Here is a 17,241-nt window from a genome sequence, read left to right as displayed (position 1 = left end):
TCTACCTTCTGTATTAAAAAAAAAAAAAAAAAACATTCTTGTGGAGTGTCACTTAACCAAAGAAAAACATGTGCATTATGATGAAAATAGAATAAATGTATTGCTATATTTCATTTTAGTAGCATAATGAACAAGAATCAGCTATTGTTTAATTAAGAGACCTATCAGTTGTATCAAATGGATGCCTGCATCAGAAATCTGTGAAACAATCTGTAGAATAGCGTTAGTCTTTTTTGACAGGTGCCCGGTAGAATCCCTAGAATCTCGGATATGCAATGTGCTGCAATATTCCATGTTCCACCGCGGTGACCGGAGGCGCTAGGGAACCGCAGTCTCATCCGACCCCCGGTGAACGGCGTCACGGGCGATGTGTCATTCGACGCTGATCTTGTTGACCACGGACCCGATTCCCGCCTGCTATGTAGTTCCAGACCTGGAGCATGATTAAAGCGAAATCAAAACCAATGTCTACGCTGACGTAGGGAAATCTATAGAAGCTAACTGTGTCTACGAGCGTTTATTTACAGTTGCATTATTCTGGACAATTAAGGCTATGTTTCTCATAGCAGGAGGCAAGATGTCCCTCATCGCCATGGCTTTGCCAGTGCTCACCATCGCTCTTTCCGCCTGGCAGGGTAAGATGAAGATGCTTCGGGCCGCATCAGTAACATTTTGGAAACAAGCGCCCGGTGATTGTATCTATTGTAACAATGCCTTGTCGAGAAGCGGTTACATTTTCAAACAGTAGGCTATTCGAACGTTCTAGATTAATGTGATTTTGATCTCCCATTTCAACTTGTCAGTGAATATCTCATTATATAACATTTTACTGGCTGGCCCTATTTAAAATGGTTTATTTACCAACAGCATTTAAACAAAATAAGTGGACAACGTTTAGTTGTTGCTGCATTGCAACCCTATTGTTTGGTTCAGTAGGCTAGTTCGAAACACTAGTGTGCTAAATGATTGAATGTAACTGTAGCCTTTAGGACGGACTCGGAGCTGACCCAGTTCGGTTGTCGTGGTTACATTAGCATAGCCCAGTGAAATTCAAGTGCTCTGTGGGCGGAAAGAACAGCGGTTCATGTTCACGGCTCTGCAGGTTGAGTCTGCGAGACAGGTGCTGAATGACATACGGCAGCAAGCAAACACACGAGAAAGTTAACTATAACATGAATTATGTTTTAACTTTTTAAACATTACCTGAAGAGAAGTAGAGAAGACCCTTAGGCCTAAATCGGGTTAAACAGTGAAATATAAATAGGCTACACATGGGACAATACAGCAACATGCTCTTGTTAAGTCCATGTAAACCCCTGACTACCCTGGAGCCTAATCAGCTTATGTCACCGTGAGGGTTTACATCTTGATGGTCTGGCCAGAAAACAGTCAAGACGACAAGAAATATAGACCTCATGGTCAATATCTTAATTTTTTATTAGGGTTTACGTATATTATGGGCACAACATTGGATTCAAAAGAAGAAGAAAACGTACCAGCAGCATATCAAATACTTCTCCCTCACCAGCTGTTTTAACCACGCATGTTCCCTGTCAATAACATTGTATGTGTGTGTGTGCGTATGTCTGTTTAATATATTTATTTATCTTGTTTGTGTGTGGTTTGTGTCTCCCTGGGTCCATTTCTGCCTGTGTGTTTATGCATACTCCTCTTTCGTCAGCGAGTGCCAACGAGGACTGCTTGTGGTACGTGGATAAGAACGGCACCTGGCACAACGGGTTCAACTGCCCGCTCATCACCTTCTGCTGCGGGAGCTGCCACCGGCGCTACTGCTGCGTGGACGCCTTCAAGATGATCACCGAGAGGGAGCAGAAAAGCTGCACGTTCTTCCGCTTCAGGTGTGTGTGGTCGACACAGACGGACGTGTGATTGGCCGACGTCTTGTCTGTCGGCCCACCATAGAAATGCATGATTACAAGTGTTTTCCTGGTCACTATAGTAAAGTACTGATCCGTGTGTGTGTAACTGATTTTCTGAACACAAGATGGCAGCCCCTTTCATTGGTTTACTCAGTCTTATTCTTTCAGTTCGATTTTGCCGACTGACTCCAATTTGACACCCTTTATCGCAGCAACACACCAAGCGTTCATAATAGTCTCACGCAAAGTGTTGATCAATACGCTCGGTTCCCTCTGAGGGGCTGTGATCGTGCCGGTCGTTCACGGCGCGGGAAACCATCCATCAGTCATCTCCTCCGAGCTCTGGGCATCCTACTGGGAGCCTTCACATCCTCTGGGAGACTGATCTAATGATGAGGTTGATCTGATATGAACCTGGCATCCACACTTGGAGAAGGCTTAGCTGTGTGATCATACGTACTCTGTGGTACTGTAGCTTGCCTCTCCCCAGGTCAATCCCTGAGCCCGCGTCATATGATATCGCTATTAAAGATTCTGCCTGTCTCAACATGGGACTCAGTCCTACTCCTGGCTTGGGACCTTTAATGGATGTCTGTGCTCCAGACCATCAACATGTTTGGTATTCACCACACTGCTCCCACCTGCCCATTCCTCTCTGATCTCAATTCACATCTCCACAAGTGAAGAGGAGGTAGGGGGCTGGTTTTGGATGGAGTCTAAAAGTACAGTATCTTTCTCTCTCTTTCTCTCCTTTCCTCTCTGTCTCTCTCCCTCCCTCTCTCCGTCTCTATATCTCCCCCCCTCTCCCTCTCTCTCTCTCCCTTCTCTCTCTTTCTCTCCCTTTCTCTCTGTCTTTCTCCCTCCCTCTCTCTGTCTCTAGCCCCACCACCATCGCCGGTATCGCCTCCTCCATCTTGCTGTTCGTGGCCATCATTGCTACCATGGTCTGCTGCTTCCTCTGCTCCTGCTGTTACCTGTACCAGAGACGGCAGCACCTGGGCCGGACCCCCTATGATGGTAACACACACACACACACCTTTTAAATGCTCTACTTCAATCCACAAATCACATTTCATGGCATGCAAATATATATGAAATGTTATGTTTGGACACTGCTCTAGTAGCTACGCTTCCTTTGGGAGTCAATATTTAAGCAACTGACCACTCGAGGCAGTGGGTTACACAGGATTTTACAACAGCTACAGGGCGTTGTTAGAACCCCGTAGGGCCGGGGCGTTGCCTAAAACCCCTGTAGCTGTGGTAAAATCCCCTGTAACCCACTGCCTCAAGTGGTCAATTGCTTTTCTACAACGGTTACTACATATATATATATATTCACAAACCAGGCCAGGTCAAGCCTGGCTTATGTGTGTTGGCTGGCTTGTTTCTGTGCGAGACTGGTAGGATGGTAATGTCTGATAAATAAAGATGGGTCTTGTCACCTGGACACATCACTTCCAATGCTTCCAATGCTAATCCAGCACAATAAGAGCGGGATAGCCATTTAGCTCACGGGCTCACAACAACTAGCAGCAGCTTCCATAACATTAATGGTAGCGGTCAGTGACTAAAGCAGTTACACTGATGATAACAAAGTCATCCCCACCAGGAACCCCGGTCTCCTGGGTGGGAGTCCAATGCTCTCACCACTACTCTACTTGTGCAGTGGAGATCGGCGGGTGGGTTTTGGTGTCCTTCTTCCAGTCCCTAGTGTGGGTTGAGGTTAGAATATGGGTTGGGGTTGGGACAGGATCTGATCTATAAGACAAGGGGTAAAGGTTGGAGTGAAAGGATGAACATGTGGAGGTTTGGGGTATAGTCCCATAAAGTCATCCCCACCGGGTCTTCAACCCCAGTCTCCAGGGTGGGAGTCCAATGCTCTCACCACTACTCTACTTGTGCAGTGGAGATCGGCGGGTTGATTTTGGTGTCTTTCTTGATTTTGGTGTGCTGGGACTACTGCCTCTTGTGGTGCCAACAGAGAAATGCAGGCCAACATTGTCCGCAGTGAGGGAGGGAGGGAGGGAGGGAGGGAGGGAGGGAGTGATAACCGGACGAACGCTATACTAGGTGCGCTGGCTTACAGCCACGCACAAAAAAGCATCAATACATTGAGCTAATTTCTCCATCACCACCTAAAGCTGTGCCAGTCAACAGTCAGTCTAATCACTGAAAATAAACCACATAGGCGTAGAGCGACTGGTGCATCACATCCTATACAAAAATTAATTACTATAGGATTTGAAGTGTCCTACTCCTATTGTAATGAGGACTGTCTGTCTATAATGCAGTAGTGTACTGTGGGGTCTTGCACAGGGTCTTCCCCGACATTGTTATTACTCCCAATGCCCCCCAAACCCCCCCCCGCCCGCACACCCCGTACACACACGCAGATAGGGAGAGAAACTACGCACGTAGGGGTCAGTGGAGTCTGGTGGGTCCTAGAACCGGGTAAGCCAGGACCAACGAAGCACGCACGCACGCGCAGCGCGCGCGATTTTTTGGGGGGTGCGCTGTCAAAGCATGCCCTGATGGGTTTCATAACACCAGAAGGGCGCTGATCATTAGCATTTATATGTAAAAACATACAGGCTACTGATGTTTTTTCAAACACATCAACAAGGGCCAATAATTTGAGAGCGAGCGAATAAGAGGGCAATATTTAGGCCGAAACAACCAAGCTTATAGGGACACACTAAATACACTACAGAGCCATTATGACAACAATGGCCAAGCACCACGAAGAGAATGACAGGACGATAAAATACACCCCCTTAGGACAGAGCACTCAATAGCCTACTCCCCTACTTCACTAATCAGTGTTTAGGCTACTAGCCTACTAGGCTACTAGGCGTATTAGCCCACCGCTCCAGGTCTTGATTTGGTCTTGATTTGATTTGGTCTTGACTTCCGTAAGCTAGAATCATTTTATCTTGCCTGAATAACGAGCTATAGTAAGACCGGTGTCAACGGACCGTAACGTGGACTGTATTTTCATGTGGGCTGTAGGGGGCGACGGAGCACTACCAAAATGCTAAACACGGATGAAAATGAAGCAATATGGCGCATTTAAGTCAAAAACAGTCTGAAAGTCGATTTCAGGCTTCCCCTTATGGTGTCAGAACGATGGCTTATGATCAAGTTTTCAAATCAAGTTTTATTTGGATTTGTATGGGTAACCCAGGAGCAATCGCCACTGGTAGGGGTAACAATAATTTGCAACACTTGGGACAATTGAATTGTTCCTATCAAAAAGTAAACAACTATAATTCTGCACCAAAACGAAGTCCATTAGGTTACGACAACTCGTACTCAAACACCACAACGCCTTTTATCAAACTGAAATAGCCCTGCCAGTGCTAACCATCTCTGGGCTACTGTATTTAACATAATAACATTGCATTCATAAGCCATCGTTCTGACACCATAAGGGGAAGCTTGTCAAAGACATGTGACAACAGGTCCTTATCTCTCACATAGCAGCAAATTCACACACATTGCCAACATGATCAATCTGAAATGCATACGGTTGCGTGTCCACCGACAAGCTGTATTTTATGGCACTATAGGGACGAGAAAATAACTTACCTGATATAAAATGGGCACCGCAAACGCAGGCATTTCTGATTATGTCCCCAGTCCAGTCCGTAGGCTATGCTTAGCCACAGGCGACTCCATTTCTGAAAAGGCCGGTTTCCTCTTGAAACGAATAAAGTTTGTCACTAGAGCGCCGATTTGTAGCCTACACCCGTAGACGCAACAGCCAGACATATTGATGGTATATAAAATACTAGTCTTTGCACTAAAATACGGCTCGCTCTGAACTCGTCTGTCTCCCCCTGCTTCTGTTTCAAGAATGCCCGCACATACATAGCTGGGTCTATAATGAACAAATATGACCCACGTTTTATTTTAACAAATGCTGGCTTTTGAAGCCTCGGCGCTACCAATAAATCACTTATTTAGTCTTCCTCTGCTACGGTTTCAAGAATGCGCGCATAGGCTACTTGTGCTGACTAGGCTGTAAAAGGGTCTATAATTAACAAATATGACCCACGCTCGTTACATAACTTCTACAACATCCAGTGACAAAATATGTCAATGTACCTTGGTATGTCCACACCAAGGATCGAACTCACAACCTTCGCCGTGATAGGCAGCGTACTATCCACTCAGCCACCTCTGACCTGTGAAATCTGTGGAGTCTTTTGGTTTTGATGTTCTGGGACTACTGCCTCTTGTGGTAGCAGCAATGGAATTGCAGGTCAACAACACGACAGCAAGAGAGAGAGAAAGAAGCACAGACAAAAAGGATTCCCTCTCCTTGGTGTGCCAACACACAAAAACACACAGTAGTAACATTCAATTATTTATTTACCGATCATTCTTAGCATTTTAGTATTTACATAATCTTCCGCGATAGGCTATATTTCTGAATTAAAGGAAAATGCTCGTTTTTGACAACCTGGACCTTATTTACGACATATTATAAGAAGTTTGACTCACCGAGATCACTTTGGTGTAGTTCGGAGGCCTGTAGAAGAAATTTAAAATCCAGCGCGAGCCAGTATATCCATGTAATGGCGTCCGACGGGGCAACGGGAATGCAGTTTCTCAAAATCCATTTTCGGCCGCTAAACGGTTGTTTTCATCAATCAGATTGCATGAATCGACAGTTGAGATTCCTCTACGCGAGCCATTGTTGTTTTGGTTTTCAAATACGTGGTCTTTAGCCTCTGTAATATGATCTTTACACGCCTCTCCCCCACTTGCTCCAGCACGCATGCGCACAGGCCAGCGCGCAGACTGGCTATTCTCCCTCACATTCTCTGCGCTACGATCGTTGTTGGTGTCGAGAATATTGTCGTCGTCATTCGTCAGCAACAATCCGATCGTAGCGCAGAGAATGTGAGGGAGAATAGCCAGTCTGCGCGCTGGCCTGTGCGCATGCGTGCTGGAGCAAGTGGGGGAGAGGCGTGTAAAGATCATATTACAGAGGCTAAAGACCACGTATTTGAAAACCAAAACAACAATGGCTCGCGTAGAGGAATCTCAACTGTCGATTCATGCAATCTGATTGATGAAAACAACCGTTTAGCGGCCGAAAATGGATTTTGAGAAACTGCATTCCCGTTGCCCCGTCGGACGCCATTACATGGATATACTGGCTCGCGCTGGATTTTAAATTTCTTCTACAGGCCTCCGAACAACACAAAAGTGATCTCGGTGAGTCAAACTTCTTATAATATGTCGTAAATAAGGTCCAGGTTGTCAAAAACGAGCATTTTCCTTTAAATGGTTACCAGGCAACATAGGCTATCTCGCCTATTTGGGTTGGCCTTGTTCACATAAACCTATATAGGCATAATTCGGGTGGTTCATGTTTATTTGAAAATTTCCAGCTATGGTGCAGTTATTAAAACAGTTCTCCAGAGCACTTGTTTTTGCTGGTAGGGGTGTGGAAGTGTTGGAGTCGGACTGATGAGTGCGTTTTTGTAATAGGATACGAAAAAGGTGAGGTTGCTGCGAGTGGTTGCTACGCAAAGCATAGTGGCCTACCGCTTGATCTTATCAATGGCCTCGTCAATGAGATTGACGGCGCATTAATACTAATTGTTATGTGGTCGCAGCCGTGGGTTACAGAGTATTTTACCACGGCTGCTAGCCAGCCAGTCAGAATCAAGTATCCAAACTCTCCATTGTAGAAAGAACTATATACCTTGCCAGCTGCCTGGCCACACACACACACACACACACACACACACACACACACACACACACAGAGCCAGCGAGGACACCTTCATGGTTTTTACATGCAAGCACACCCATGCCCACATACAACGAATGAACATGAAGGAACCCATGCACACACACACACACACACACACACACACACACACACACACACACACACACACACACACACACACACACACACACACACACACACACACAGCACACTCCATTGGAAAGCAGGACTTCTTCATGATTAAACCCAGGGCCATGAACAAGACTGCTGTTAGCTTTAGGCCAGAGATGTATAGCCTTGTTCTTGCGCAGAAATGCCAAATACCATACGGTGGCCCGTAAGGCACAAAAACCCACAGAATAAACAGAACAGTGAACAGGAGGACACCCACTCCACTGCTATGCAATAATGACATGTGACATGTCCTGTCAGCTCAGCACATCCCGATGGCCAGCTACCCTGTGGAGCCCATGTACGACGCCTATGGAAAACCGGTGGGAATGGGAATGGGACAACCGGATTATCCCAACCCTGGCTACCCGATGGCACCGCCCTACCCCGGCATGGCCCAACCATATCCCATGATGCACCCTGGGCCTTACCCTCCGTACACAATGGTAGCAGACCCTGGATACAGCCAGGGAGGTAAGATGACCAACGCATTACCAAGTGACATGAAAACGACCCTAAATCCAGCTGCAGACGCTTGTAACTTCTATATAGATCTACTAGATATGCTGCTGATGAAGGAGTTAGCTCTGAAATAAAAAGGTAAAATGGTTCATGGATTGCATTTAGTGCCTTTCAACTTTAACAGACAAAGGGCTTTACAATGGCCTCTCATTCACCCGTTCACACACCAGTGGCAGCCAGCTGCCATGCAAGGTGCTAGCCTGCTCATCGGGAGCAGATTGGGGTTCAGTGTTTTGCTCAAGGACACTTCGACACGTGGACAGGAGGAGCCGGGATTTGAACCACTGACCCGCTCTACCTCCTGAGCCACAGCCGCCCAATAAGCATTTTTTTAAAGATATATTTTTAAATATTGCGATAGTACAGTGTAGGTGACAGAGAGAGGAAGACATGCAGCAAATGGCGTGGGCCGGATTCAAAGCCACGCTGCTGCAGAAAGGACTAGCCTTTACATGGTAAGCGCCCCAGCCAGTTAAGCTACCGGGGCGCCTCCCAATATGCAATTTTATCAATGGATTAAAGCTGTCCCGAGCTCTTTTCTGTCCTTGCGTATACCAGAGTGTGTCAAAGCAAATGATGCGACTTGTGTGTCAGGTCCTGATAGAGAGAGAACCTGCTCTACAGGACAGTATGTACAGTACTGTGTTGTACAGTAGTGAGTAATGTCTCTTTCACTGTTGTGTTTTGCAGATCCTCCCCCCTACTCCCCTCCACAGTACACCAGCCACTGAGGTGAGAGGGTTCAGAGGGCAGGAGAGAGGAAGAGGAGGAGGAGGAAGGACTGAACTGGGAGAGAACCCAGTACATCTCAGCTTGTCTAGTGGATTGCCTATGAAAGATAACAAGCAGCACTTTAGTTTTAAAAATGTTTTTGTTTTTGAGTCCTACGTGGAGCAGAGCATGATGGGTTGGATCGGTTTCTTGTCGGAGCCAGACAGTTTCACATGAAGATATATCACATGCGCACACGCACACGCACGCACAAAAACGCACACACACAAACATACACACACACACACAAACATACACACACACACACAAACAAACATACACGCATGCACACACACACACACGCACACCATCCCCAGCGAGGCAGACTGTGGCACCATGCCTGCTCTCAGGCTCACACCCATTAAACAAAAATCACACCCAGGTGGTGAAGTAAGCAGTGCAGGCAATCTCCATCTCTATGAGCAATCTCTACTGCCCACTGCTGGCCTGATTGGTCTAAATCTAATACCACAAACAGACACACACACGGATGGACGGACACGTCACATAATAGAAGTTTAATATACAGCAGTCCCTCTTACATCCTGCTCCACCTCTTACAGGGTCATGTGATCCCGTTGATATGTGACATCTCCTCTACGAAATGTGACTCATCCTCATGAAATGTGACTATTGACCTGTTGGGGTGTTTCAGGTGAGGGATCAGCGATGTGTTCAGGTGAGGGATGTGTCGGAAGGATATCGTGATGCGTCAAGTCAGGAGTCTTTATGATACTGACGGAACCATAGAGATGGAATAGAACACTTGATTGTTAGTTACAGTCAAGGAAGAAAAGAGGTCTGCACACTGTTTCAATAGCTCCCAAAGTGATTTAATAAAGCACAATGTTCCGGCCGACGTGGCCTTCTTCAGGTGCCGTTACACTCGAGGAATATTCAGACGGATGGAAGCGTTAGAGACGGTACTACGGCTACTGAGCACCGGGATGTGATGTCTCTGACTCTTCTTTCTTCGTCCGTGTTCCTTGGTTCCAGTAGCCTACATCTCTGTGTATAGAAAGCACCTCTGCTCATGTGGTCCTCGTTTAGCTCCTCACTGCAACTTAACAATCCCAGGTAAACGACTTGGCAGCTCAACCCTAGTTTGTCCACCATAGTCGACTTACAGTGACATTAACGTTGTGGTAGAACGCCAGGTTCTTCTCTGTTCCTGCATCTTGGTATCCTGTTCAATGAAACTGTCGTGGTATTCAGCTGTGAGGGAGAAGTTGACTTATTAACTGAATTCATGTACAGCCATTGTTTCCTGTGTTAATGAATTTGCTCATACTGGCTGGCTTGTTTAAGTAACATCGTCTCCGAAACCTTGGAAACAATTTTACATATTTTGTAAATGAATAGGTCTACATCTTAGTATTTTGTAAGAGTTTACATATTAACAAAGTCGTATTGTCACTGAAACATTTCAAAACTGTGTGCCACAACCGTTTCCTGGATGAATATTGTGTTTCTATTTACTATGAGCTCTCTGAATCAGCATCGCTCCCCTTGTGAGATGTTTTCATTGTAGAACATTATGTGTTGAGCATGTGTTGTACAGTAGCTGTGCTTCCTGTACTGTAGGTGTTGCCTGGAGATGCACTTTACAATACAATGTTTTACATAAGGTGACATCTGTTACATTCTCGAGATTTAAATACTGTTCAAATCAAAAGAGGTTCAGAGGTATGACAAATGTGACATGTTGAGTGTCAGTTCCACAGATTCCCCATGGCCAACTATCTTTTTTTCTCAAGTCTCAATTACGAGCTACTTTAATTCATGAAAAATATATATAATTTTAGTTTTAATGGCAATTGCCATCAACTTGAATTGGTTTGCTTCAATGTTGGTTGTCCATATGTACAGACATCTGAGCCCTAAATATATTGTATACAATATAACTTGTGGAAAACTGAAACTTTGATTTTAAACTGCTGACAGATTTGGATGGATATTTGCTCAATGTGTTCCTTCTGACTAAAGAGACTGACATCTTACAACGGTAGAACTGTTTGGTTTCATGGTTGTGTTGTCAGGTGGATGGTATGACACTGTAAATGATGGTGTTTTTTTTCTAATAACATGAATAAAGTATAACTTTGGAATGTAAGATGCTGTGGTTTACTGTTATTAACGCTGCCTCAAGCCTCAGTTATATTTATGCCTTACTGATGTCACTAAGTTCTCACACAATTTAGGCTTTTCTACTGATTTTAGAACACACTGAACATTTTAGTTTCAAGTTTTTGGTGTTGACCAACAGACCCAACAAATTGGGGAGAATGGTAACGTTTTCCTTGTCTAATTCTGTAAGTGTAGTACCAAGGTGTCTCTCTCGGTATTTGAATTATCCATTAATTGAACACTTACTGTAACTTATAGTGTGTGAATGTGTTGAAGGGAGCACGACTGTGTAATACCATGCTTTGGCATTTCTGTAAACCCCGGCCCTTCCCATTGCCTTTAAAGGACTATGTACCCTGAACTAAATATGGACATGCAGTTTCAATGGATTTCAAAGAATGTCTCGGCCTCACAGACCGTCTGTGATGATAGGCTAATGCACTCGATCCGCGTTGGTGCCCCTTACTGCACGGCAGTCGCCAGTCCACCCTCTTCGAGTCCGGACCGATACCTCTAGTGGGCTTCTGGTGAGCAGGACCGCGTCTCCGGCCCATGGGAATACTCCCCGAGATTGCTGCAGAAGCAAAGCCAGCTGTTCCGCGGAGGTTTAGTGGAAGCGGATAACGCCGCCGTCTCTAAAACACTTTCTCCCCGAGGCTCCCCAGCCTGAGACAGCCATGTCCCGGAGGAAGGTGCAAGGCCTGACGCGGACGGGGAGGCAGGTGAGCGAGGACCCGGACCTGGAGGTCCTGCTGTCCAACCTTTCTCTGGAGGAGCTGGAGCAGCTGAAGAAAGAGGTGATGACGGCGCCGGAGCCGGACCGCAGCGAGGGCCGCGAGCCGCAGCAGACCGCCTCCAACAAAATCCGGGATGCTAAGCTAGACAGCAAAGAGCGAGAGACCAGGAGGCTCAGTCAGAGAGAATGTTCACTGGAGGTACGATGATGATGATAATGATGATGGTGATGATGATGATGATGATGATGGTGATGATGATGATGATGATGATGATGAGGATGAGGATTATGATGGTGGTGATGATGATGATGATCAAAAGAGTTGCATTATTACACTAGGCCTTTGTCATTGAAGACCTTTGTCTCTCCTTTGTTTTGTGGTTTTCACATGAGTACTGGGTTCAGATTTCAACTCTCCCATCAGGAATGTAGCCTATTCTGGTCGTTTCAACGGAGAGAGAGATTTGAAATGAGTGTAAAGTGACTCGATCTGTCAGAGGGAATGTTCCTTAATCAGTAGTCCCCTGTATACTTTTAACATTGACAGACTCTTTCTTACAACTAATCTTATTGTATTTATTTTACCCAGTATGATAGAAACATGATTGATAGATAAATGTGGTTTATCTGGTCTTCCTCTTGTGTAGGTATTTAAATACTGCTTGCATGTCTTTTATCCCTCTGCCAAGTCAACCTCACACAGATTCCATCAGCTCATAAATCCTGCTCCACCACAGCAACAGTCTCCAGCGCTAGCGTAAACACCGCCGCCTCTCCCCTCCCCGGAGGCTCTGCGCCTTCTCATACCCTCCTACTCTCCTCTCACAAACACACCAGAGAGGTTTAGAAACACACACTGGATTTGGCATCTGATATCAGATTAGCTGACAGTCTTTTGACGTGAACCCCCCCCCCCTCACACACACACACACACACACACCCCGTGTGGGGGTAGAGGGAGCTGAGGATCCAGCAGTTGTCTGTGTTTAAGGAAGGCACTTCACATGATGAAGCCAGGGCCCTGCGCAGCGTCTTAATCCTGCCCTGATGGAATTCCTTGGTTGATTGCCCCTACGCTCACTGCCTTTTAAGGACACATCTGCCAGGACCTGGACCCGCGCAGCAACACAGACGAGGGGGGGCTCACAAATCAAACACTTAGCTGTTCTGCAAATGTATTTCGGCTCTATAAAATGATCCCCCTCCCCATCCTCCGTGTAAACACAGTATCTAATGTCAGGTTTATATTTAAATTCTCCAGTGTATCATCATCGTTATGTCACTCCGCAAAGGGAGGGAAAGCAGGTCCACAAGTGGTGTATACTGCAGTATTGTGGTGTATACGGTGGTAAAGTGGTGTATACTGTAGTATAGTGGTGTATACGGTAGTATAGTAGTGTATACTGCAGTATAGTGGTGTATACTGTAGTATAGTGGCGTAGTATATACTCCTCTCCCTAGTGTCTCTCTCTCTCTCTCCTATCTTCTAACCAGGTCCAGTGGATGCCCCACTGTCACCAGCAGACCTCCCGGAGTCCGATAGATACCCCTGTGTCTGCTGTGGATGTCGTAGCATTTAGTTAACACACACACACGTACACACAGACATACACCAGCCCACTTCCGGCTTTAGGCTTGGGCCATAGCAAACACACACCAGTATTTGCCATGTCTTTCCTATGATGCTTTTTTAGCCTCTCTTACTCTGAAATGTAATTTAATGTAATGTATTGCTTTATAAATGTTATTAGCCGGTAGACAAACATACTCCAGGAGCTTGCTCGATCGCCTTGTTGAGAGGGGTCAGGGAAGAATTTTTACAGCTCACTTATCTGGCCCCCGGGTGATTACTGTTTTTTTGCTTCCCTCTGGAATATGTAGAGGTGGGTCGTATGCCCACCTCCCTTGTTCTCTGTAAAGCGCATTGTGTTGCCTCTGGGTATGAAAAGCTTTGATTGATTGATTGATTGATTGATTGATTGATATACTGTAGTATAGTGTTGTATACTGTAGTAAAGTGGTGTATACTGTAGTATAGTGGTGTATACGGTAGAATAGTAGTGTATACTGCAGTATAGTGGTGTATACTGTAGTATAGTGGTGTAAACTGTAGTATAGTGGTGTATACTGTAGTAAAGTGGCGTATACTGTAGTATAGTGGCGTAAACTGTAGTATAGTGGCGTATACTGTAGTATAGTGGCGTATACTGTAGTATAGTGGTGTATACTGTAGTATAGTGGCGTATACTCTAGTATAGTGGTGTATACTGTAGTATAGTGGCGTATACTGTAGTATAGTGGTGTATACTGTAGTGGGCCCTTTCATAGTTTCCCATGGACCATCAGCTATTTTTGGCCTAATTTTGTTTGTGTTGGTGTCCAAGAGATGCACTGAATTGGACTGATGTCTGATGCGTCTAGTTTGTTTTTTTAGGGATTTTATTCCGAATTACAAAGTGCTAAGTGGAGATAAGTTTTACTGTGTAGTAGTAGCTCCAGTGTACTCTAATGATAAGTTTTACTGTGTAGTAGTAGCTCCAGTGTACTCTAATGATAAGTTTTACTGTGTAGTAGTAGCTCCAGTGTACTCTAATGATAGGTTTTACTGTGTAGTAGTAGCTCCAGTGTACTCTAATGATAGGTTTTACTGTGTAGTAGTAGCTCCAGTGTACTCTAATGATAGGTTTTACTGTGTAGTAGTAGCTCCAGTGTACTCTAATGCCCTGTCTCCCTGTAGGGAGAACCTAAGAAGGAGAGCCGGAAGCAGGAGTACCTCAGGAAGATGGGCTTGAGTCAGGAGGGGAAGGACGGCGGACTCCAGAGACAAGCCAGCGTCTCCAATGAACAAGACAACAAGGTGGAGGAGCGCAAGAACAAAGAACAAGACTGTTCTAAAGAGGACAGAGCTGCTGGTCCGACCAGCAGATACAGGAGACAGGAGGGCAAGGACAATGAAGTGACAGTGGAGACAAAAGAAAGAAAGAAAACCAACGAGGACACCAAGATGAAAGACAGGAGAGAAAACAGGGAGAGCGCCCACAGTAAGACCAAGGACATGATCTCCAAGCTACAGAAGACCGACGACGTCAGAGAGAAAGAAAGAAAGGAAGATTATAAGAAAAGAGATGACAGCAAAACAAAGGGACTCATCTCCAAGCTCCAGGAGAAACAAGAGAATGATGGGCCCAAGGAGAAAGAGAGGAAAGAGGACATCAGAACCAGAGGACTGGTGTCCAAGATGCTTGAAAAACAGAGCCAGGTCCAAGAGGTCAAAGCAGAGGACAAGAAGAGCAAAGTGGAGGAGAAAGACCAGGTTGACAGACAGCAGGAGCGACCGAAATCTCCAGATAAAAGTAAGAGTGACGTGCAAGTAGAGAAAGATAGTAATAAGGAGAAGGCGGGGGAGAAAGAGAAGGAGGAGGAGATAGAAAAGAAGGAGAAGGAGGTAGAAAAAGAGATAAAACGTAAGGACCAAACGAGAGAGAAGGAAAGGAAGAGTGTCGGAGAGAGAGAATCAGAGGAGACAAAGGGAAATGGGGAGAGAAAGGGAAAAGGCACGAACGACGGGACAAAATCCCCCGGGAGTGAAGGCCAGGGGAACTATATGGCGGCCAAGGAGGAGGAGGAGGAAGACGAGGACTCCAGCATGTTCGATGAGCTCATGGAGCAGGTGAGCAACAACGACCCCTCCATGACGGAGCTCAACGTCAACAACTCCGAGGTCATCAGGACCAAGACTCTCATCCAGTTTGCAGGTGCCTTGCACGGCAACACCCACGTCAAGGAGTTCGCCCTGGCCAACTGCCGCGCCGATGACCACGTCGCCTACGCCATCGCGGGGACCTTGCGCCACAACAAGACCCTCACCAGCGTCAATCTGGACTCCAACCATCTCACGGGTAAGGGCATCATCGCCCTGATCCACGCCCTGCAGCACAACGCCACCCTCACCGAGCTGCGCTTCCACAATCAGCGCCACATCTGCGGCGGCAAAACGGAGATGGAGATGACCAAGGTGCTGAAGGAGAACTACACCCTGCTGAAGCTGGGCTACCACTTCGAGCTGGCCGGCCCGCGCATGACCATGACCAACATCCTGAGCCGGAACATGGACCGGCAGAGGCAGCGGCGGCTGCAGGAGCAGAAGCAGGCCCAGGCCAACGGCGACAAGAAGGGAACGCTGGAGGTGCCCAAGGCGGGCGGCGGCAGTTCTCTGAGGGGCTCCCCTATGCCCTCCCCTAAACAGTCCCCTCGACACTCCCCCATGCCGTCACCGAAGTTGACCCCCAAGAGGACGAGCGTGGGTCCCCCGCCGCCCCCGCCTCCCCCTGGTGGTGGGCCTCCCCCTCCACCACCTCCCCCTGCTCCCATGTTGGACATGGACTCCCTAAAGAACTCTCTGACCCCGGTGTCTCAGAGGAAGATGGACGACAAGTTGGCAGGTCGTGCTGGCGGGGGGAACTCCAGGGACCACCTGCTGGCCTCCATCAGGGATAGCACTTTGAAGAGCCTCAAGAAGGTAAGACAGGCGCTGGGTTAAGGCCAGTCTGGATATAGAAGAGTTCCATATTGTGGTCGTACAGATAATGGTGTATTCCCATATACAGGACACTGTGTTTGAATGTACCCATATCCATACACTCATCCTCTCCCCCTACAGGTGCCAGTACCAAAGCTCTTGCAGTAATCGTTGGGCATGGGGAGTGAAAGGGAGAAGAAAGAGGAGGACTGACACCTCAGAGGGGTCAAACAAAGCTCTGGACGTCGCACAAACCCTAACACAGCCTGACTGACTGTGACTACCGTACTGTGTGGGCTACAGAGGTCAATATCGCAGAGTGAAACATGAGACTCCCAAAGGATGCACAGCCTCCTCGCTATGAGTCCCCTCCTCTGACTCCACGCTGGAGCCCAGGGCCCTCACGGAGAGGGAGGGAGAGGTGCAGGGATTTGCAGGGCGTTCCCCCGAGGCTGTGCTCATCCGCCTTTAGTCCATATTGATGCTTCGTCTGCCATTTGCACTAGATTACTGTGAGCGAGGCTGTTCCTATGACATGTTGGGATGTGTACGCGGTGTGATGTGAGCGAGGCTGTTCCTATGACATGTTGGGATGTGTATGCGGTGTGATGTTAGCGTAGGAGGGCATGGCTAACACGGTGAGAAGTTCAAGATGTAGCTCTATTGTAAATGTTTATAAAACTATATCATTGATATATTGGACACTGCAACTCGACATCTTATTTATTCTGTGGAGAAGGACCCACCTCATTCTTGTCACGTGGGA

The 17,241-nt window shown here is 46.7% G+C and overlaps 2 protein-coding genes across 2 annotated transcripts; both read left to right on the top strand.

Moving 5' to 3' along the window:
- Window positions 1-577: 577 nt before the first annotated feature.
- Window positions 578-9,053, top strand: shisa4 (shisa family member 4; the record flags this gene model as incomplete). Its single annotated transcript, XM_084440788.1, has 5 exons — window positions 578-635; window positions 1,682-1,859; window positions 2,761-2,897; window positions 8,062-8,274; window positions 9,013-9,053. The coding sequence occupies 5 exons, from the start codon at window positions 578-580 to the stop codon at window positions 9,051-9,053; spliced, it is 627 nt and encodes a 208-aa protein (XP_084296914.1).
- Window positions 9,054-11,897: 2,844 nt separating this feature from the next.
- On the top strand, window positions 11,898-16,643 carry lmod1b (leiomodin 1b (smooth muscle); the record flags this gene model as incomplete). The annotated part of the gene is made up of 4 exons (XM_084441355.1): window positions 11,898-12,155; window positions 14,694-15,326; window positions 15,384-16,475; window positions 16,617-16,643. 4 exons carry the CDS (start codon window positions 11,898-11,900, stop codon window positions 16,641-16,643), a joined length of 2,010 nt encoding a protein of 669 aa, XP_084297481.1.
- Between the last annotated feature and the right edge of the window lie 598 nt (window positions 16,644-17,241).

The sequence above is a fragment of the Borostomias antarcticus genome (assembly GCF_949987555.1).
Source record: "Borostomias antarcticus genome assembly, chromosome: 7".
Lineage (NCBI taxonomy): Eukaryota > Metazoa > Chordata > Actinopteri > Stomiiformes > Stomiidae > Borostomias > Borostomias antarcticus.
Note: the sequence above shows the minus strand (reverse complement) of the source record. Positions and strands in the feature narration are given on the sequence as shown.